This window comes from Echeneis naucrates, chromosome 21 (genome assembly GCF_900963305.1).
Source record: "Echeneis naucrates chromosome 21, fEcheNa1.1, whole genome shotgun sequence".
Taxonomy (NCBI): domain Eukaryota; kingdom Metazoa; phylum Chordata; class Actinopteri; order Carangiformes; family Echeneidae; genus Echeneis; species Echeneis naucrates.
The window spans coordinates 2699847-2721887 of record NC_042531.1 but is presented as its reverse complement, the minus strand read 5'-3'; the positions used below and the strand labels follow the sequence as shown (position 1 = coordinate 2721887).

Sequence of the window (22041 nt, the reverse complement as noted above, 5' to 3'; positions counted from 1 at the left end):
TTTCACCTCATACAAGTGTGCACAGATTTCAGGATAAAGCCGCTGGAGCAAAACAATGCAGTCCACCCAAAAATAGACCTTGACCCTGACCTACTTTGGCTCTGGCACCGGCAGACGTCAGGCCCGTGCAGTGACAGTGACTGCTCGGGTGGGTGTGTTGTTGCAGATGGCAGTCCATTATCCTGGTGGCTGGACCGCGAAGGAGAGAGGAGGAGTTACTGGGGAGGCTTCCTGCCGGGGGTCCAGCAGTGCTCCTGCAGCCTGGAGGAGAACTGCATGGACATGAACTACTTCTGCAACTGCGACGCGGATACAGACGCCTGGTACGTGATGCATTTGGTGCTGCTGTTATTTTTTCCATGTGTTTATATCAGCGGGAGTTGGATAAATATCTGAGAAATTTCACTTCACCATTATGTCACCATTTGGTTTGCATTTTTGAAGCCTCCAGTTTGTAATTAGGGGTTTGTTTTGTTTTTTAATTTTTTTTTTACCAGAATAAATGCCCCCTAATGAATACCCTGGTCTGTTTTCCTCATTAAAAAAAATAAACATTGCATATTGAAAAGGACTTGAAACTAGAGACTGACACCATAAACTCTTTAGGAAATATTTTACCAAGCTAATAAATGAGGTGAGAAGCAGGGCCTTTTTCCCATAAACTTCAACACAATCTGATTTCTTCTAGCAGAGGAGCCCCCCCGCCCCCCGATGGTCATTAGACACAATGATGGTTTGAGACTCTTCAGCTTTGGGTTCAGACATGTGACCTTGATGTAACCTCAAAATAAAACCGTTGAAGCCTTTATGAGGGAGGATTTATGCATCTGACTGTGTTTGGGACATTTTTATGTCTTACCCACACATATGGGATACACATCATTATCTTTGTATATAGTAAAGAACTGAGAGAGGACCAGACTGATGAAAAACAAAGATCTGTGTGATCTCTGTGTTTCTCCTGTCCTGAGATAACCTGCAGAGGTAGAACTTCAGATTGTAGAGATTCATTGATCAAACATCGGACAAACAGAGACTCCCAGATCTCCAAACCCACTCACAGGGCAACAACAGCAGCCCAGAGTGTGTCTGTGTTTGTTTCGTTTTTTGCCACAGACAACTCACAGCGTATCTGTTGAAAATGAAATAAATCTATATTTGTGATTTACCTCAGACCAGCTTTTGCAGCTCCTTATCTGTTTCGAAATGTGCCTTGGCAGGTTTACTGTACGCCAGCGTCTCCTCCAGGATGATTAATCACAGCTCATACGTAATATTACAATTATGATCAAACTAATCATAATTTCTGAGCGTGGAATGAAGAAACAAAGGCACGTCTCTCCATTCTGTGTGCTAATCCACTCCAAAGCTTCCCCGAATTCAGTTCGGTTTGCATATTTCCAGAGGCAGTTGTCAGCGCGGTGATAGATTGCTCCCATTTTAATGTGTTTACCCTGCTATCGCTGCTAATGCAGAAGAATGGATGCCTTTATCTGGACCCCCATAAAGGCATCCGGCCCTCGAGGACTGTGTGTTACTATTTACTCGTTTCTTCTTCTTCTCCTCCATTTTTGTTTCTCCGGTCTGTCACAGGACTAATGACACGGGAATCCTCTCCTATAAAGACCACCTTCCAGTCAGCCAGATAGTGATCGGAGACACCAACAGAACGGGCTCGCAGGCTGTCTACCACATCGGTCCTCTGCGTTGTTATGGAGACAGTAGGTGATCACCTCAGTGTTGCAGCTCCTGCCAGATTTGGTTGCAGATGGAGGCTTAGTGTTGATCAGAGGCAAACCGTGTTCAGATGATGTCTGTGTGCTTGGTGCTTTTGTGTTTATCCGCGGATGGGGAGCTAAAACCTCATCTGGTGTGTTGCAAGTGTGACACCGGTTTGCTGCTGCTAACTGTATCCGCCGATGGACAGCGCTGCTGGAACATAAATAATGATATTTACTCCATCAATTTCCACAGTGAGCTGCAGACACAGGGCGGACAAATGATATCAGCTCATCTGCAGCCGAGTGCAGTTAGAGAAACAAAAGTATGTTGCAGCTCCCGTAGAGTTCAAATGTAGACGTTGATGTGTTGTTTAATTATAAATCAGGACCAGGTTTTATATTAAAACTTAATAAACGTGTTTTAAATGTGAGCCCAACCGGACCCCCTCACTCCGCCGCTCTCTTCTGATTGGCTGACTGACCCAACCTGGAGATGGATGGAACAGCAGACGAGTTAAAAATATCGGCTCTTTGAATTGAATCGAATCTCTGAAAGCAAAACCAAGCAGGTCAGACCTGCACTCTGAAATCTAGACGTCTGGCTGCGAATCACTTTTTAGAAATTTTTTTTCTCATTATGATCTACAATGTAATCCATTTTGTGTATTTCGTGTTTCTGCTGCTACGACAGGTTGTCAAACACAAGTTTCCATTCTGTACAAATCTAATAAACCTTCAAGCTTATTGGAACAGTTGTATAATAAATGCACGAACACGACAGTGAAAAATAATTGCGGCAGCTGTAAATAATTTTACAATAAAATGTCTTCTTGTACCTGAGAAAAGGAATTACTTCATATGATTTAACCTTGGAATGGGAACATCCTACAACAATGAGCTCTCCAAAGAAAAGTCATACGATTTATTTATTTTTATTTTATTTACTTATTTATTTTTTTAATGTGATGAAATGAATCAGCTCACTGAAAATCAGGCATCTGGTAGAGATTATTGTGTTGAATACAAAGTTTGTCTCACCACAAAAACCGCAGCGCTGGCTGTTGGTTCAAGGAGTGAAACTGCTGAAAACCAAGGACACAAGTTTTGTCAATCTTTTTTTTTTGTCACACGGCCTGAATAACTTCATTCTGTTCTCATTCAAATGCACAAAGAGCCCGGCCCTGTCTAAAGTATTTTTTTTTTTTTTTATCTGGACTGTATCGTGGTTTTCTCGCTGAATCTGACATTTCATGTTCATATAAATCTAAGACATTACTGGAAATTGACAGATTTTTAAAGAACGTCTGCAGAAGGCGTGAGCTGCTGCGTTTGAAGCGATTCTGGATTTTATCCCAAACTCTGCTGCAGCTGCAGCTCCGTCTTTTCTCAGTTTGTTGATTCGGGGAACACCACTCAAAAAGTTTGCTGACAGAACAGCACAGAGCATCACTCTCCGACTGATCTTTGCATCGTGTCAGAAACTTCCTGTATTATTTCTCACTCAGCTCCACATCTTTTATGGTGACATCAGAGATCACTGGTGAGCCGGCAACTCACCTGTCTGTGTCGCTCAGGCTGCTGCAGACCGGATTTTCAGAGTAAAATGATTCCTGACAGGAGCAAACGGTTTGACAAGCTGTGACTAATTTACCCGAGAAGTAATATTCACATAAACCTGGAAACTTTATATGGCGCTAATGAGAAAATGAACTATATGGAGTTAAAAAAATCCCTGATGTCCAACCGTAGATCAACATCCAGCCCTGAACCATTAAAAAGATGATTTATTTTGATGTTTTCCTGACAACTGACTGTTGCTGTAGATGAATAATGTCTATGAGAAAATCTCAGCCTCCATCCAGGGACACAAACGGATGGGTGCAGAAAATGTGTGTGAATTCTGACACCAGAGATCACAGTTTATTTCCTGTTTCCTCCCAGAAACCAACAGTGGGAATATTGGAGGCAGATCAGATGTCCCGTCTCTCTGCATCGCTGCCTTCTTATGTTTCTTTGTAGTAAAGAAAAGAAGATACTGAGACGATTCATATAAATGACACTCGTCTCATTTGGCCCAAACAAAGCTTATAGGTTTTAGTTTTCATTGATTCTTGGAGTCTCCTTTACTTTTTTATTCTATTTCATATGGACTTTTTGTTTTGGTGTTTTTTTTTTTTTTTCTTTTTGTTGTAATGTAGTTTCTATTAGTTATATTTTTTGGCTTGTTTTCAACATTTCAGTTTTGTTTTGTTTTAAAGTGATTAGTGAGAGTTTGATTTATTTATATATTTTTTTGATAAGGGTTATTAGTCAAGGATGAGATTCAAAAAGGTCAGAAAAAGTCGTGTGTAATGAAAATATCTGTTTACTCAGCTGAGATGGAAAACCACTTACCACAAACAAGTGTGAAAGACAAGTGGAAGTGAGCGTGTCTGTCGATAAATCCAAAAAATCCATTGTGCAAAACAACAAAAACAACAAGAACAGAATGCTAAATGTCAATGTGGACACAGTTAAATTCATTTCAGACTGATCGGGACAAGTCGACCGTGCTGCGGCTCTGAGGATAATTATCGTTCATTAACACTCAGATATGTTGACATTAATACATACACTTCAAGTGCACACACACCAATCTGGCTGGATCACTTTTAACATATATGAATAAAGTGACACGTGGAAACAAAAGCAACTCAGTCATTTATTTTGAACAAGTGTTGTTTTTATGGTCTCACTCTTTTCTCTCCACTTCCTGTCTCCTCCAGAGTCGATATGGAACGCCGCCTCTTTCTACCAGGAGTCGTCGTACCTGTACTTCCCCACCTTGCAGGCGGAGCTGGCTTCCGACATCTCCTTTTACTTCAAGACCAGCGCTCCTTCTGGAGTGTTTCTGGAGAACCTGGGTCTCAAAGATTTCATCAGAGTGGAGCTCAGCTGTGAGTCAACATCCGGGCCGGCATCAAAAAGGAAAAGTGCCTGCGTACACAAAGTACATGACAAGGGCATGAGCGCAGACTGAGGAGCCATACATAACACTTACAAAAGCTGTCAGCGAGATATATATATATATATATATGTGTGTGTTTTCTTTCCTCTCAGATAGAAATGTTAGCTGTGCTGTAACTGACAGCTTAATTTCCCCAAGAAGCCGGCTGTCAGGTCCTCATAGCATGATGTAATCCTAATGACACAGTCAACAGCAATGTCATGCTGTCACAGGAGACATTAGAAGCATTTCCTTATTACCCATCAAGCAAAGCTCAAGTCCTTAATGAACACACTAGAAGGATAAAGAACTAAGACATAATCCAGATACCTTGGAGATTTTACTGTAACAAAGTAAAGCAGATAAAAATGCTGCAAGATTTTAGTTTGATTAAAAAGAATAATAAAAAAAAAAGAACTGGATGTTACTTGATGGAGAACCAGTGAAGAAATACAACTGTAGTCTTTGGATTTTTATTGAAGGATTCAGGGACATGAAGTTGCACTTAGCAGACAGAATATTTAATAAGCAGAGAGCACGCTTCCACCGACAAGTCCGGTTGTTCAGGCCGCACAGCCGAAGTGTTTTTATCACAGGTGTTTCCAAAAGATGGGAAAATGTTGATTATGGTTGCTGTGTTTTGTTCTCAAATCTCAGGGAGGGGTTCTTGGAGATATTTGTAGCTGTTATATGTTACTGCAACATCAGAGACGTGAAATATTGACAAGCTGTCAGCCGAGCCCCCTCATAAATCTATTCAGGTCATCAAGTTTTCCCAGCAGCATTGTATCACGTTGCATCAGAAAGGGAGGACAGCAAGGGGCATAAAAGAAAAACGAATATCACATTCAGTCTGCCGTGTGTGTGTGTGTGTGTGCACGCTTCACTGGCCTCCCAGCTCCCTCCGTGGTGACATTCTCCTTTGATGTGGGAGATGGTCCGGCGGTCCTGTCCGTGAAGTCCCACCTCCCCCTGAATGACAGGCAGTGGCACTACGTGAGGGCAGAGCGCAACGTGAGGGAGGCGTCCCTGCAGGTCGACCAGCTCCCCCTCCGCTTCCTGGACGCTCCGGCTGATGGACACCTCCGCTTACGCCTCAGCAGCCAGCTATTCATAGGTGAGCTCCTTTTATTCTTTCATTACAGGAGGGGGCGCTGACTATTCTTTCTGGGAATCTTTCATATCACACGCTGATGGATGGATGGATAGATTTATTTTATTGATCCCAAGCAGGGAAATTCTTATGTTGTTACCACAATAACACACTGAAAGCAAAAAGGAGAAACTTTACAACAAAAAAATTGCGATGAAGAATTGAATGCAAAAGAAAACTCTACAAGGTCTGAGTAAAAGTTTCTATACTGTAAAATAAATCAATATGCATATATTGAAGTCACATTCAGTCTCTGATGCGACACTTTGATACCACATTCGGTTCAGCTTGCAGGGTGGTGATGATTTATAGAGGAGATTTGAAGTTAAAGGCCTGCTTCATTTTTTTTTCTATACAATATTGTGTATGTGATTCACACAATCTGTGGCTCAGATAAGCAAACTCTGCAAATGATCAACAACTGCTTTGTTAATATGTGCTTCTTTGAGAGAAGAGGGAGGGAGAAAAAACCTAATTCAAGGTGAACGGTGGGTGGGAGTGAAAGATAACAGGGTTGGAAACACAATCAGATGCAGCTTCATTTATTTTACCTTTCTGTTGTGGATATTTTGTTTCTCAGCCGTCACACACAAGTTTTTTTTCCTCCTCTCTGACAAATTCAGCCAGCACTGATGGGATTTGTAGTAGCTGACCCATCAACAGTGCCAAAAACATGATTTGGTAACATTGATGTTTCCGAGCTTTACTATTTAACTCCCAGTCTTTAAAACCAAAAAAAAAAAAAAAAAACTCATAATAAAACACTCCAAGGGGAGAATTAAGGCAAAATCTTTCCATGTTGAGGCTTTAACAGTATCAGTAAAATAAAAAATTCAAAGAGGATGAAGCACTTTCTGAAGAAAGTGCAATCTTTCCTCTGTTTTCCTCCACGTTTTGTGTGAACATGTCCTCTAAGTGCAGCTGAAGACACGAGGCACAATCAGGACACAGTCCCCCTCCTAATTCAGCAACACCTCAAGTCTGATAATTGCATTAGTGGCCTTTAATGCACTTTTCCACTGAACACGGACCCGACTCGTTACAGTGCGCTCCCACTACAAAGGGCTATCTCTGCACAGCTTAGAAGACACTGAGCTTCTTCAAATGTCCTGTGACCGCCACATTAACAAAGACCTGAGAAAGTACAAATCTCTGCAAAGAGCTGCTGTGTAGAACTCATTTCTTTTATTGTTCTTTTATTGTGAGGTGTGTGGCTGCTCTCTCCATCCTGTCACACCCCTAATATCTTAATGTGCCTCCTTAATAATAGACCAAACTCTCAAAAGAGACAGATACCATAAAAACTGGAGAGTCTGTATATGAAAGAAGATTATTTTATTTCACATTTTTGCACATGAACTATAGACATGAGCGTCTCCATCCAAATCTACTAAACATCTGTTTTCCGTGTGCGTCTCACAGTGGCACCTCTCAGAAACCTGTCGAGTCCATTACATTGTGTATTTAGCCTTAATGAAGTTTCACATGCTTAAGTGCCTACAGAGTTGCCCTAGATGCTCATTGGAATTAAGTAAATGCTTGTCGTAAATCCTCATCAGCCTTAAAGGCAGCCATGATTATGAAGTCATTATAGATGCTCAGCTTTAGCTGGGACTAACACTCCTCCTCCTCCTCCTCCCAGGGGGAACGGCGTCCCAGCAGAGAGGCTTCCTGGGCTGCATCAGGACTCTGACCATCAACGGCGTGGGCTTCGACCTGGAGGAGAGGGCCAGGATGACGCCCGGGGTGAGCTCGGGCTGCCCGGGCTACTGCAGCGGCTCCAGCAGCCTCTGCCACAACAGAGGGAGGTGCATCGAGAAGAGCAACGGCTACGTCTGCGACTGCTCCCAGTCGGCCTACGGAGGGACGACCTGTAACCAAGGCGAGTGCCAGCCAGCCCGCCTGTTTTTTATTTCCCTTTCTTTTTGGCCTTTCTTCTTTCAAATACAGAATCTGCTCTCCTCGTGTAATTCTGTTAATAGATTAACGCCGATTACGGCAAACAAAAAAATCGATCACTGTCAAGGTTATTCCATTACGGCGCAGCAATAAAAATGCATCTAATGCATGAGATAATTTATACTTGTCCTGACCTCGGACTCTGAGAACATTTAAAATGCATTAGACCAAATTATCTCCTGCAGACACCAGCACAGAACCCACACCCGGCACCCGGCGCAGTGGTCTGAGCAAACAGCCAGAAGGACAATGTGTGAGAGAAACAGTCTGAAGACATTCGTGGAGGATTAGAGATCCTGGCTGCCAATGCGACTGAATACACCGCACTGTTTACTCCAGCTCAGTCTGTTCAGTATGAAAGCAGCAGATCCCACTTCTGCTCAAAGATGTCAGTCTCTACCACCGGTCAACAGGGTGCCTTTCAGGGGCTGATTAGAAAACATTAGCGGAGGTTTGTTCTTCGATTCTTGATCTTTTAGGTGTAACGCCACGAAGGCCCTCGTGTTCTCGCAGCGAGAGAGGGGGAGGAAGAGGGAGTGGAGGATTAGGACGGAATGGATTGCAGTAAGAAGGGTGTTTGAGGTGTGGTCCTTCTCCTGAGCCTTCACTATCAGCTCTAAGCAGGTTTTCTACGTGACAAATCAATATCAGGATTATTTCGGTGTATCCTCCGTGGCGATCCATCGGAAGATTGCTCGTCATCCGTCTCTCCTTTCTTCGTGTTCAGCGATGGGATGGAACAAATCGGTGGCCGATGCTCACATTGCACCCACCGCCGTCTCCAACCCGATGACCCGCTTGAAACCGGGCGGAGCCCGCGTTCAGGATGTCATTTTATCTGCAGGATATTTCTGAATATTTGCACCCCAACAAACAAATCTGACTGTAATCTGCAAAAAAAAAAACAAGACCGTGGCCTCAAACTTGCTTGTATCTAAAGACGGCGACTCCACTGGCGGTAAAAAGATTGTATTGAAGTCTATGGGAAACTGCCATTGATTCTCACTTGATTTAAACGTTTTCCTGATGAGTTTATGGTCTCAGTCTCTCAGTTTCAGTCTTCAACACAACATGATGCTCCATTTAGAGGGAAACAGACAGAAAGCAGGAGATTGATGAAGTTGCTGTGTGATTTGCAGAGCAACACAACTTCCATAGTTCCGAACTAAAGGGGTGTTTGAGGGCGAGATATAAAATCTTCCAAATAAGGTGAACACATAAAATGATATGAGCATTTCGTTTTCTGTGGGTGTGCTCACTTGATCTGAATCTACTGCAGGTAATATACCGACTGCAGATAAATGCCTCACACAACCTCACGTCAAAAAATCCAAACTGTCAATTTAAGTTGGAGGAAGGTTGTGAATGTCAGTTTGGTGCTTTTTTTACAGAACAGCCCCGGGTCTCTCTTGGGGCTGAACTTTCACTGCACGATGGCGGATTTTCAAAGCCCTGCGTTGTTCTTATCCTTTCAGTTTAATGCACGTCACATGTTTTTGTTTCTGCATATCTTTGTGTTACTCTGGTTTAAACGTGTCGGAGAGGGAAGTGCTTCGTGTGTGGACAGAATGAAACCAAACCATTTTATTTTCTTTTTATTTATTTAGTGGATAAGTCCACCACTTGTGTTAAAACAAGCCACCCAGCACTGATACACAGCAGTAGCCTCGGGATTATCTGCTTCAGTGGATGTTCTAGCACCTATCACCGAGGAAGTCTGACAGTGAATGTTTTGTTGCGTTGGTGTGAAGTAAGACGGCGCTGTGCTGGCATCCGAGTGTCTAGCCGCCCAGTCTGATGCCAATTAACCCCAAGAAACAAGAATTCCATTTCAAAGGTGAAAGAGAAAGTTGTGCACTAAATCTTCCAGACTCACAGGGCCGAGCTGCTTCTACTTTTGTCTCGACAGCACTTGTGAATCACTGCAGTGTTGAAGTAGAGTCCTCAGCAGCTTCTCATTGTGGAGACACTTCTCCCACTGGCTTGTTAACTCTTTTTGAGGGTGTTTAATCATCAGCTCTGGCGTGCTTGTCATAGTGACTTCCATCGCTCATCCATCCACCATGAGGGTTAAATATCAACAGCACGGAGACAGACTTTATCCTCAGGGGGGCACTTCACACCAGGCTTGCTTCAGTTGCCCTGGGGTGCGGAAAACAGGCAACCTTAAAGGACGACGCCACTGATTTTACATTTCAAAGTCTGTTTACACCACAGCTAACGTGACACGCTGCAAGATTTAATGAAGTGTGTTGCATATCCACCTGAGTCCACACAAACCACTACATCTCTGCAGAGACGCCTGTGAGCTCAGATTTAGTCTTTTAATCTCCTTTTAAAGAGTCTGAACAGGGCTTCCTGCACTAAATGCCGTTAATTTCTCTTTTTTTCGCTGTGCTGCAGAAGTCTCTGTGTCCTTCGACAGAGAGTCCTCGGTGACCTACACCTTCCAGGAGCCCTTCTCGGTGATGCAGAACCGGAGCTCGCAGGCCACCAGCATCTCCACGGAGAGCAGCAACAGGGCCAGAGAGGACGTCGCCTTCAGCTTCGTCACCTCCCAGAGGCCCGCCATGCTGCTGACTGTCAGCACCTTCAGTCATCAGTACATCGCTGTCATCCTGGCCAAAAATGGTACGTGCTAATTATACACTGACGGGGAGGGACGGCAGCTGTGGCTCAGGAGGTACAGCGGGTCGTCCATTAATCAGATGGTTGGTGGTCAGATCCCCGACTCCTGCGATCTGTGTGTCAAAGTGTCCTTGGGCGAGATACTGAGCCGTGAATGGCTGATTCATCAGCGTATGATAGCACAGCAGCCCGTCTGCCTTGACTTTGCATGTTCTCCTTGTGCCATCATGCGTTCCTCCCACAGTCCAGAGACGTGAATCTGAGTGTGTTTGGTTTTGTCTCTTATATGTGGGCCCTGTGGGACCCGGCGATCAGTCCAGAGTGGGCCCAAATGCTTGCTGGGATCGGCTCCGGCGTCTAGATCATTGACGGAATGTGTGAGTGGACTGAATTGAGCCCATTACATTTCCACATCTTGGAGAATAAAGCTGAGCTCGTTCTGTGCCTTTGAGTGCGGTTCATCTTAAACCAGATTAACTGCTGCACAGTTCACATCATGACATGGAGGCAAACGTTGGGTTGGAAAATGACTGTTTGACGTATGGAGCTCTCAGCGACCACCTCAGGTCTTCATCTCTCAGCTGAAATGGCAGCTATGTGATTCAGTATCGTGACCTCGAGGTCAAAGTGTTTTTTTATTCTGGAGGTCTTCATTGTAGGCGTGCGGTCACAGACTAATTTTTCTTCGGCATAGGTCTCTTGGAAAATGAATCCAGATATCAGTCTAACCATTTAGAGTTCATAGACTCAATTATCAGAATGTGTTCGTTTTGTTGAATTCGACTTTCGCGACCTTTGGCCCGTAAATTTCACTTTGATTTCTACGGCAGGACTTGGCCTGGTGTCACCGAGCTGCTGACACCTGTGGCAGGTTTCTGTGTGTGCTCTTTCACGATGAGCCCGAGCGCCGGTTTTCCCAATGTCTCTACCAGCACTTCATCCACCCTGACCTCCATCTATATCACAACACAAAGCTCCTCACGTACAGGCTGGGAATTGTAATATTGACCCAGTTGCACTTGACAATGCAGAGCTCTCTGACTCTTTGATCTGGCGGCAACTGTGTGTGTGTGCGCGTGTGTGTGTGTGTGTGTGTGTGTGTGTGTGTGTGTGTGGGAGAAACAGTGAGCACATGTTGACTTATTCGATGTGGGAGTGAAGAGCTATGAGATAAATATTTGTATATTTCAAAAGGCAGTTGAAGAACTTTAGACGTAGCGACCTGTTTATATTTCAATGAGCCTCATTTGGCAGTCTGAAGGTGGATTCTCTTCTCCGCTTCAGTCTGCTCATGATGTTTAATGTAAAATACACTTTCCGTGAAGCGGTTTGAACCCGTTTGATCTTCCTGAAGCGCCCAGATGGGGTTCTCTGCAGAGATCTGTGTAAAGGAGAGCGCTTCGTGTCTTTCCCCGCTCTGCACCCAGGGAGTCTGCAGATCTGGTATCACCTGCAGACAGACAGGAGTCCAGATGTGTTCAGCCCCGCTCTCAGCAACCTGGCAGACGGCCGTCTCCATCGGATCAGGATCCACCGAGTCGGCAAAAACCTCTACGTTCAGGTGAGTGACGGACACGCAGTGCCATCGTGAAATAAAGATGGAGAGGCCAGGTCGCCAAGTTCTCAATCTGTTCCCCGCCAGCAGCCAGTGTCAACATTTTTACTATTTATAGAATAACTGAAGAGCGGCCTGATGACGGTGCTTTTACCTCCGACCACGACAGTCACAACGGGAGTCCTGTAAATCCGAGATTATGAAATCTAAACAATGAACGCTTTATTTGCGATGGCGTTGGGGGCAACAACCCGGCAGCGATGTCGCTGTAGTCGATTTCTCACGGCAGATCCATGTGTTAACTCACATTTTGATGGGAAGTCTTCGTCAAAATTGAATTTTCAAATCATAAATTGTTTTATCTGGAAGTCCAGGTCGGGCTGAAAGGCATTTTTTGTGCTCTGGGATTCAGGTCCAAGCCCGGCTCCTAATGAAGACAAATAGATTTTTAGAACGATGTGTTTATGCACCGACCGTGTTTTGAATGTGTATTTGTCCTCACTTTGAAACACAGTCAGGGGACCTGAAGCTGAATTCTTCACTTGCTTTCCAAACGCTTGTCGGCAGAGAGGGTCTGTATAGGCGTTGGCAGACGCAATCAAAATCCTGCAGAAACAATTGCGGATCCTCAGGTTAAGTGATGCATGTGAGTCAGCGCGGCGGAACAGAAGCGAAAGGTCTAAATCGCTTCAAAGCAAACTGTGGGCGGATGTGGAGCGGCGTGAAGCTGCAGAGAACACAACTCTCAATCTATAATGTACTGAAATGTGCTGCTGCTGGTGTTGGTGGTACCTGGATTCAGATTTCTTGTAATCGGCTTGTTATTTGATTTCCCTCCACTTAACCAGATCGACCAGGACATCCACAGAAAGTACACGCTGTCATCTGATGCAGAGTTGATCTTAATCAGATCCTTGACATTGGGCAAAGTCACCAGTAAGTGCTTCCACATCTAGAGAGCTGCTGGAAAATGAGCAAACCCTAAATGTCCGGCCCGTGCTTCACTTCCTGTCTGCATGAGTTCGCCGTATTTTAAATAAATGAAACGACGGTAACGCTGCGTGTTGTCACCGACTCTGCAGGGAGGGAGAATCTCGACGATGAAGTGATGCAAGCGGCTTCGAAAGGCTTCATCGGCTGCCTCTCCTCGGTTCAGTTCAATCACGTGGCACCGCTGAAGGCGGCGCTGACGAATCGAGGAAGCTCGTTGGTCACCATCCGCGGCCCGCTGGTGCAGTCCAACTGTGGAGCGCTGGCTGAGTCCACTTCGCACACTCTGCAAGGTAAAGCCATCAGGCAGACAACGCACAATTTTTTTTTTTCCCCATCGAACTCAGAGCTTGTGCTTTAGTTGTGAGTATCTAAAGTAATCACTCAGTTGAGTCACAGTGTGGGAGTTTCATCCGCAGCTCCAGCTTCTTAGTTGTGTGTTTTTCCTTTTTTAGATTTTTGTACCTTAAACATCTCTAAACTGAACAAGTGAAGAACAGACAGCAGAGATGTTAATAAACAACAGAGCTTCTGTTCTGTGTTTCCTGGAAGTCAACTCAAAGTGCCTCCTGTTTTTTTTACACAGCAGCTGCTAAAAAATATCAAACTTCAACAAGGTTAAACATTTACTTAGTTCACAGAAATCAGATTCACCTCCACTCTGCTTCCCTTTTGTCATCCGTGGAATGGACAGGTTTTCAAAGTGAGCTGCTGCGACGGAACGGGTTGTCGGAAATTTGGAAAACAAACAAATTACCTCAAATGTCAAAGTGGCAACTTTGATCATCTTGTTTGTTTCCATCACTTCTCTTCCTGACGTTTGCTTAAATGATGAGCTGATCTTCAAGCTCTTAAAAACATATTTATCCGGCTTGTTAAGAATCTGATGGATCCGTCACCTGATGTGATAAAATCCACTTCATGTCTGAACTTAACTGCCCTCTTCTGCAGTGCAAGCACTAATGCGAAATGGTTTCCTCACAACAAGAAGGTCATGGGTTCGATTCCCGGCCTGGGCCCTTACTCCGGGACCTGAACAGGTGTTCACACAGAGACCAACAACCACTCAGACCTACAGACAGTGCAGAGTCACCAATGAATCCAAACATGATGTCTTTGGACAGGTTATTGTGGGGCAACAGCGCTAACCACTATTCCACCGTGCTGCCCCCAAAGACATCATGTTCAGGTTCATTGGTGACTCTAAATTGTGAATGTTCGATCTTCTTTCAAATAAATGAAATAAATGTTTAAAAAAACTACAAAGCATCTTAAAAACACTTGCAGTGACCCACACAGCGGTCTGTTGATGAAAGCGCCGTTCCAACGCTGGAGTTTTTTTTATTAGCATCGTTATAAATGTCAGCAGGATTTTGAATGAGGTTTCTTTACTTCTGGAGCAAAGCCCAGAAGTTGTGGTTTCATTTCAGCTCTATGAAAAAGAGGCGAGCGAGCCGCAGCTCTAATTAATTTTTCTGTCTTTTGGCCTGGACCAAAATTTAAAATGTCTCTGCCACTTAGCTGCTGGACTCTTCCTCTGCTCGTTTTCTCGTCCCCTCTGCTGCACTTAAAGATGCCTGGATGAGACTGCCTGTGTTGTGTAGCTCTGTGAGAGCGAACGCACAAACTCGGGAAACACTGGGTGTCGGTGTTTGGACTACACACAGGTAGTTTGCGGCGATCAGCATGTCTCTTACATTGATTTATTCCTGCTACAGTATCAACACTGACACATATTGATCTTATATTATTTCATTGCAGAGACATGTGGATTCACTCTGTCTGTCCTGCCCCCCCCCACATACACACACACACACACACACACACACACACACACACCACCTCCTCGGCCCTGCTGTTACGATCAGGATCAGGTTGTACGTGAAGGTTTAGGAAAATCACATATTGAGAGAGCACCAGGACTCGGCGAGCGATATCTGTGATGAATAATAATTTCATCCGGTATTAGACTGTCAGCGGAGAACACACATCACGCTGTGACGAACCCATGTGGCCAATAAAAACCTTTAGAAGGAGGCCCACCGCCTCTTCTTCAGAGCGCCACAGGAAGTCATCCCCGCCTGCGGTCATCAAACATGTCCCCCAGAGCGCCACACACTTTGGATCAAGAGGCTTATTGACGTATTTATACATCCTCCGTGCTCCATCGTTCGTCTATCTTTTTACAGCAGGAGTTGCCAGGATATAATTTTAAATCATCTTTCCTGTTATTTTTGTCCAGTTAGGGTCAGAGGTCAGGGGTCAGGGGTTAGCATCAGGCGGTAGGAAACTGGATACACAGCAGCAGCTTCGTCTTCATAGCGAGGGAAGTGATGAAAGTCTGTCAACATGTAAAACATCGGAATCTTCAATTTCACTTCATTTTATGTGAATTTAAATAATTTTTGACACAGATTTTTTTTTTTTTTTTTTTTTTTTTTTTTTTTTAAATATATATCAGAATATCAGGACAAGAAAAGCAGGACGTCCTTCTGCCTGCATCACCTCTAAGCCTAACGACTAACTGGCTTCCTGGTGAACTACTGAAAACACAAGCTGACGTGCAGCTGGTTTCCACAGAATTCAGTCATCCGTCTGACGAAGCAGATGTATTTCTATTTTTATCGAAGGAGCTGTGGAAATAGATATAAAAGGATAAAGGGTCATCTGAAGACTGTCTGTTAGCAGGTGGAGCGCTCTAATGGCTGCTAAGTCCGTCGAGCCGCACGCCTCAGGACTCATTCAGTCTGCTGACACTTTGACAGGGGTTAAATGGGTCAGCACACATCAGCTCACCCTCCCGACAGGTCAGACTCTGCCCACCTCTAATGGCCGCTCGTCTCCATCGGGGAGGAAAAACGTAAATAGGTGATATTGAGAATGAGATGAGTTGATAGCATTGACATTTAGAAGCCATTTAATGTCTTGAGAGGATAAAGAAGAGACGGAGGGAAGGAAGTGAAACTGCACCTGAACTTCATCTGCTAATCACGTGATATAAACGCGATAAAGGCGGCAACCAACGCACATCTGAGATCTCGGCGTCCATATTAGCGTTCTTAGTATGAAAGGGACATTAATGAATTCACTCTTTTTCTCTCCTGCTCCTCCAGATCAAGCAGTAACAGCCAATCAAGATAAAGAGCCACGTGGAAATGGCACCCAGAAGGATCTGGCAGTGATTGCAGGTCTGTTTTTCTTCTCCTCTGTGCTGCTTTATTTTTCTTTGGTTAATTGAAAATGAGTCCCAGCTGTTTGTTATTTGTCATTCTCTCCATTTGCCTCCATCTTAATTCGTCTTTATCTTTTTTCTCCCCTCTCCCTCTTTTCTCGGGCTCCAGCTCGTTTTCATCATTGCATTGCCACTTACACAGTTTGACTTGAAATTACATTTAAATTGATCGCAGTAATCTTAAAGGATTTCTGTGGTTTCTTATTAAGTTTTCTACTTTGGCATCACCCTGCAGTTGTTGTCGTCGTTGACTGTAGAAGAGACGTCCCAAGCTGACTTTAGAGATCTGTAGGAGACTAATAAGGTCATTTAAAGGGAAAGTATGAATTTGAATTGAATTTCATTATTTCGATGCACAAAACATTTAGTTTGTTATATGACAAAAAAACAAAAAAACTATTTGGACAAATTTTTGTAGAATTAAAAAGCTGTTTTCTTATCGCCATCTTTCTTTCCTTCCTGGAGGGAAGGAGAGGGGGGCCGGGGGTGGGGTGGTTGGTGGAGGAGCATTTCTTGGTCCAGTTTCCAGGCAACCAGAGGAGACTCCAGACGAGTCCTTTGGGATTAAGAATTAGATCCAGGCATTTTTAAAAAGTACCTATATCAGCGCGATGAAGCCAGTTTCCATATCTGGACCAGTTTTTGTTTGGGCTTTTGTTAAAAATCACAAATTTTCAAAAACAATCCGGATCTCATCTCTATATTAGGAGGTCCTCGAAGTGTGTGGGTGACAAGTTGTTGTGATGTGCATAATGCAGCAGCAGCGTGTAGACATGTTTGGATGATCGTCGGGAGAAAAAAGCTTTTTTATTATGCAAACGCATTTTTGAGCCTCATTTAGCATGAAAAAAGTAAACAGCTGGGTTGACTATGGTATCACATAAATATTGTATATCCGTGATGTGTCTCAGTCCGATGGGGACTAATTATTATCAAAGCAATTTTTTTGGGTAATCCATTTCTTTATCTGGAACGTATACAGAGTGAATACGTGCGTTAAAAATCCCGATTCTATTCCATCTCATTGATTTAGTTCTGAGTGTTGATGGTTGTGTATTTGTGATGCCGCCCCGTTGTTGTCTCCTCAGGCGTGGTCACGGCCGTGGTCTTCATCGCCGTGTGCGCTCTGGCCGTGATGAGCCGCCTTCTCTACCAGCAGCGGCAGGCCCAGACGGGCGGCAGTGGAAGCGGCGGCGGCGGCGGCGTTGGCGGCAGCGGGGGCGGGGGCGGGGGCGGTATCAAAGAAGAGCAAAGACACAGCATGTACTCGGACTACAGGACAGAGCTGCACCTCCACAACTCAGTCAGGGACAACATGAAGGAATACTACATCTGACCACGGCGTTTTCACCTTTTGGCCCTAAAGTTTGCAAAATTTACCTCTCTCTTCTGAAGGACTAACTGGACTAACAGGACGTGCTGCCGCAGCGTTTCAAACCAACAAAATATTTCCGTGACCTGGAATCCCCCCCCGCTCCCCCCCACCCCTCCAGGAACACTACAAAAGTCCACTCTCTTAACGCTCAAGTACAAGCAAGTGGCTGAACCTTTCCAGCTGTTAGTGTATTTGATGTTGGTGAAACTGTCCAAAAATCGAGCTGCTGTGAGTTTCTGTCGTCCCAAAATGTGTAAAGCAAAAAGAAGAATGTTCCGGCAAGGGGTTGGACGGAAAGGGGGGGGGGGGGGGGGGGCGGCGTGAGAGCGGCGAGCTGAAGCTGCTGTCCGCTCTGAAGGCGCACAAAGATACAAAAAGTAAAAAAAAAAAAATAAAAAAAAAAAAAACTCAGATGCTGACGTTTCCCCTCATCTCAGTGGGACTCACTAAATTGTACTCGCAAGACAGGAAATGTAGGCCAGGCCTGTAAGATATGCGCACGTTCGCTGCTGTCTTTGTTTTTTGCAGTGAGTTGGTGAATGTTATAGAAGAAGCAGAACAAGGAGACGAAGAAGAAGAAGAAGAAATGGGGACAATACTGCCTATACTGTATGAGTGCCTAATTTGCATACAACTTTTTATTTGAACCTTTTTGCAGTTATTCATGTGATTTGCACAAAGGCAGTCGCAGCGACACACAAAGGAGCTTGTTGTCATCCGGCTCTGCAGCTCACACCACGCAGAATTAAAAAATGGAAATGGGAGTTTTTCCCTTCACAGCGCAACATGTTGACCATCGGTGAAGTCACGTCTGCTTCTCTGAGTCGTTTAGTTTCAGGAAGCTCGGAGACTCCCAAACCTTCCAAAAGCTGAAAGTAAAGGAATACGTTAAAATAAATCCAATCCTCCGTCGGCCCAGGTTCTTTTAGGCCACGTTTCTTTAATTATAGGCAATATTTAGCACATGGCCTGTGACATCACGGGCTTTAATTCATTGTGTATTGTTTTTCCCATATATAAAGACCTGTACCAAGAGAGTAGCAGAAATAAGAACTTAGTGAGAGAGAGGATTATAGTATTTCATTTAAAAAAGAATTACACCAAAATGTACAATAGGAGGTGTTTGTCCCAAACTGCCTGTCAGCAGAACTCCTGTCTGAATGATCCGGCAGCCCCGTTAGTGTCCAGTGTGCGTCTGCAGGTCATCTTAATGTGGGGCAGTAAAAGGTGTGAGTCACCACCGACTCTGCTGCCGTTTTTGTTCCCCTTTTTCCACATTAGCTCGCTCGTTGGAGCCAAAAAGGCGGGAAAAAGTGGAGCCTTTTCCCGCCAAAACACAGAATCAAAGGTTTTTAGTTGGTCCGTTATTTTGTCTCTGAGAGAAGGCTGCCGTGTTTATTTATTTCCTGTTTGGAGGGATGTATTTCAGGCAGGATACTGATTATATGAGAGCATTCACAGTCAAGTCCAGATCCACCTGGAGATCCGGAGAGCACACGACACGCTCAAAAACAAAACAAAACCATGAGAAATATTGGAAACACAGGATGATCATCTGTCTTCAGGTCAGCCCTCTGACCAGAACAGCCCTCAACAAGCGCTAAAAAAGTGTTAAGATGGCCTAAAAATCAAAGGTCATGTCTGAGGACGGCAGAATGCAGCGCGTCATCCTCAGTGAAGACACAAACATTGTGACGATGTTTGACTGTGACTCCATTTTATTGATTTGTGTATTTATTTTTGGGGTTTATTTTCTTTCTTGTATTTATTTTGGACAAAAATGCGCAGATGAACTGATGGACGAGAATACCGACCAACAACATCACCCCTTCACTGGAGCGCCGCCGCCGCCGCCGCCGCCGTGGATAAAGATTTACACGAGAGGCGGCCCGGTCCGAGATAAAGGTCTTCAGCCTCTGGACTTTATCTGTGCATGTCCTTGTAATCTAAATACGTCTCAAGATGTGATAGTCTGCAGATCTCCAGTATCAGAGAATGAATACATACCTCTCAGAGTGTTTAGGTTCTATTAAAATGGGTAATATCACGTGGGTTCTTCTTCTAAATGATTTGTATAGCTGCAGTTTTATTAAGGATCTATTGTATAGATGTATAATTTAATAATAAAAGTGAATATATTGTTAATCCTCTGTTGTAAAATGGCTTCACTTCAACAACAGTCAGATTTTTAACATGGTGGAAGGCAGCGAGGAATCACGGCGGGGGGTCTGGAACAGGATCTTATTATAAAATTAGATTTTATTTTTCCTCTGTGTTATTCGTTAGCATTTCATCCGTCAAATTGACCGATTGATAATCTGTATTTAAACTACATCCCTCCCAGAATTAAAGGGCTCGTTCTTAAGACTGCAGCAGCTTCAGGACGATGAAATCTATTGTGTTACGACGGCTGGAAATCTTCAGCTGTAATTAGCATGGCAGTCTATGTCTAATACTCTAAAAGATTCCCTGCATTCATTTTGCTCATTTTCATTTTCGCAGGCATTTTGGGGATAATTTGTTGATAAAGCGAGTCAGACGAGCAGAAAAGCTTCAGAATGACAACATATAATGTGTCTAAAAATGAAACATATCCATAAAACCCTCATCGGCTGCACTGAAGGACAAACAAACTATTTAAATAACTCGACACACTATGAGGTTTATTTTAGTTTGCCTGAGCTACACACACACACACACACACACACACACACATTAGGCCAGCTCTATCCAGAGACCATCTATGACCGCCGTGTCAAATTGAGACCTTTCAGCAAATTACTGCAATTTTTTTTCTACGACTACTCTCGAAATAAGGAATAATGATTATGTACAATATTTAGTGACCTCCGACGTTCTTCTCGTAAGAGCAGCCGTGTGTCCTTGCGTACCATTCGGTCGCAAAAAACATCAGAGTCGGTGGCGGCGGCCTCTGAGTGCACACAAAGGACCGGCCAATAGTTAATGACCTTTTAAAATGAGCTCTCATGAACACGGTGCTGCAGTGAGTGAAACATGCAGGCTGATGTTTTTGTTTTCCTTTGATTGTCTATTCCAAACTGTGTGTACAGATCTTTTCTCCTCTGTGTTGTGTGCACAAACAAAAAGCTAATAAAATATCACACTTTTTTGCCTTTAAAGGCTCTTTTTTTTTTTTTATTATTATTATTAGTAATTCATCACAAAGTCTTGCAGGCCATTGTCTGAAGAAATTTGCGAGATACCTGCCCAGCTTGTGTAAACTATCCAGAGGATATGTGACTCACTGCAGCGTTGGCGGTTCACCCTTCCCGCCTGTTTAAGGTCCCAACTCGAGGTCAGGTTGGGACTCTCGCCTTCACAAAAACCATAAATCTTCACGCCGTCCGCCGCCGTGATGAATCTGCACTGGAGTCGGTAAATCGCAGTGTTTTGATTGACTGGCGGGAAGAGATGCCCCCCCCCCCCCGTCCACTCAGTTGCGGTGGAGATACTTTAGAAATTCATTCGTATGAATCGCAGAGCTCACGTCGGTAAATCCAATTTTGATGTTGAGTTACAGTAAGCAAGCCTGACTCACGTGTGCTGCAGTCACTGGACACGTCGATGCTGCTGCTAATAGAAAGCAGCTATTATCAAATCTGGCTAATAGTTGGTACAAGTATGCTCTTTGCTTGCTATGTAATTGACTGGCTGGTGCCATTAATGTCCGAGGGGACATGCGGGGCCGATAAATACTTTAATGGCTGATGGAAATCAGTTTTTTTGGAATGCAATATAAAGAGGGAACACAATTGGATTGTGTCTTAGCAGATGCTGCTACAGAAGGAGCGATCGTCACCTTCACGGCTGATCAATACGCGGCCTCTCCCGTGACGGACGAATCCCGCCCCCGTCGTTCTTCAGCTCCTGGAACAATCAAACCAGGCTTTGCAGAGAGATGTGGCTTCAGAGGATTAACTGTGCTGAAATGTTGCAACGCCGCCCCGAAACGATGAATGTGCATTGCTGCTGTGTTAATCGTTTTTGCGGCGGCGCAGAATGCACACAGCTGAATTTTTTTTCAGTATTTATCGATCCCGGGTCAAGTCTCGGTGGGCTTCACGTCTCGCAGCAGACGAGTGGAAGTGGAGTCTGAAGTCTGCGGCGCAGTGGAGGGTTACAGTTTGGCTGTTTGATTAAACGCAGCACACATCAGGCCGGAGCAAACACACACGTAGATGCACAAACAGACAGAGGCCTGCGCTCATGCCACAGATTTTCTAAAGTTGCCATGGTGACAAACACTGAAGCCCGCGGAAGCTCCTGCTGCTACGTGAGATGCAAGAACACGTGTCGGCTCTTACACTTCACCTCCGTAGTCGCTCAGCCCGGAACAGGCTGCTAACACAGAGCTCTGACACAGTAGCTGCTGTTTCTGTGGGTGAACTGTCAGGCACCAGTCAGCCCCCCCCCCCCCCCAC

The 22041-nt window shown here is 44.4% G+C and overlaps 1 protein-coding gene across 2 annotated transcripts in view; it reads left to right on the top strand.

The window, feature by feature from the left end:
- Positions 1-17876, top strand: part of cntnap5a (contactin associated protein family member 5a) — a 73956-nt gene extending 56080 nt beyond the window's left edge. For both annotated transcript variants that reach the window (XM_029530055.1, XM_029530054.1), the window contains exons 14-24: positions 167-323; positions 1594-1721; positions 4487-4657; positions 5606-5824; positions 7503-7742; positions 10223-10450; positions 11875-12008; positions 12851-12938; positions 13085-13285; positions 16106-16180; positions 17313-17876. In XM_029530055.1, the coding sequence (XP_029385915.1) occupies positions 167-323; positions 1594-1721; positions 4487-4657; positions 5606-5824; positions 7503-7742; positions 10223-10450; positions 11875-12008; positions 12851-12938; positions 13085-13285; positions 16106-16180; positions 17313-17560 (1889 nt within the window). In that variant the 3' untranslated portion in view covers positions 17561-17876. The remainder of the gene's footprint in view (positions 1-166; positions 324-1593; positions 1722-4486; positions 4658-5605; positions 5825-7502; positions 7743-10222; positions 10451-11874; positions 12009-12850; positions 12939-13084; positions 13286-16105; positions 16181-17312) is intronic.
- The last annotated feature ends 4165 nt before the right edge of the window (positions 17877-22041 follow it).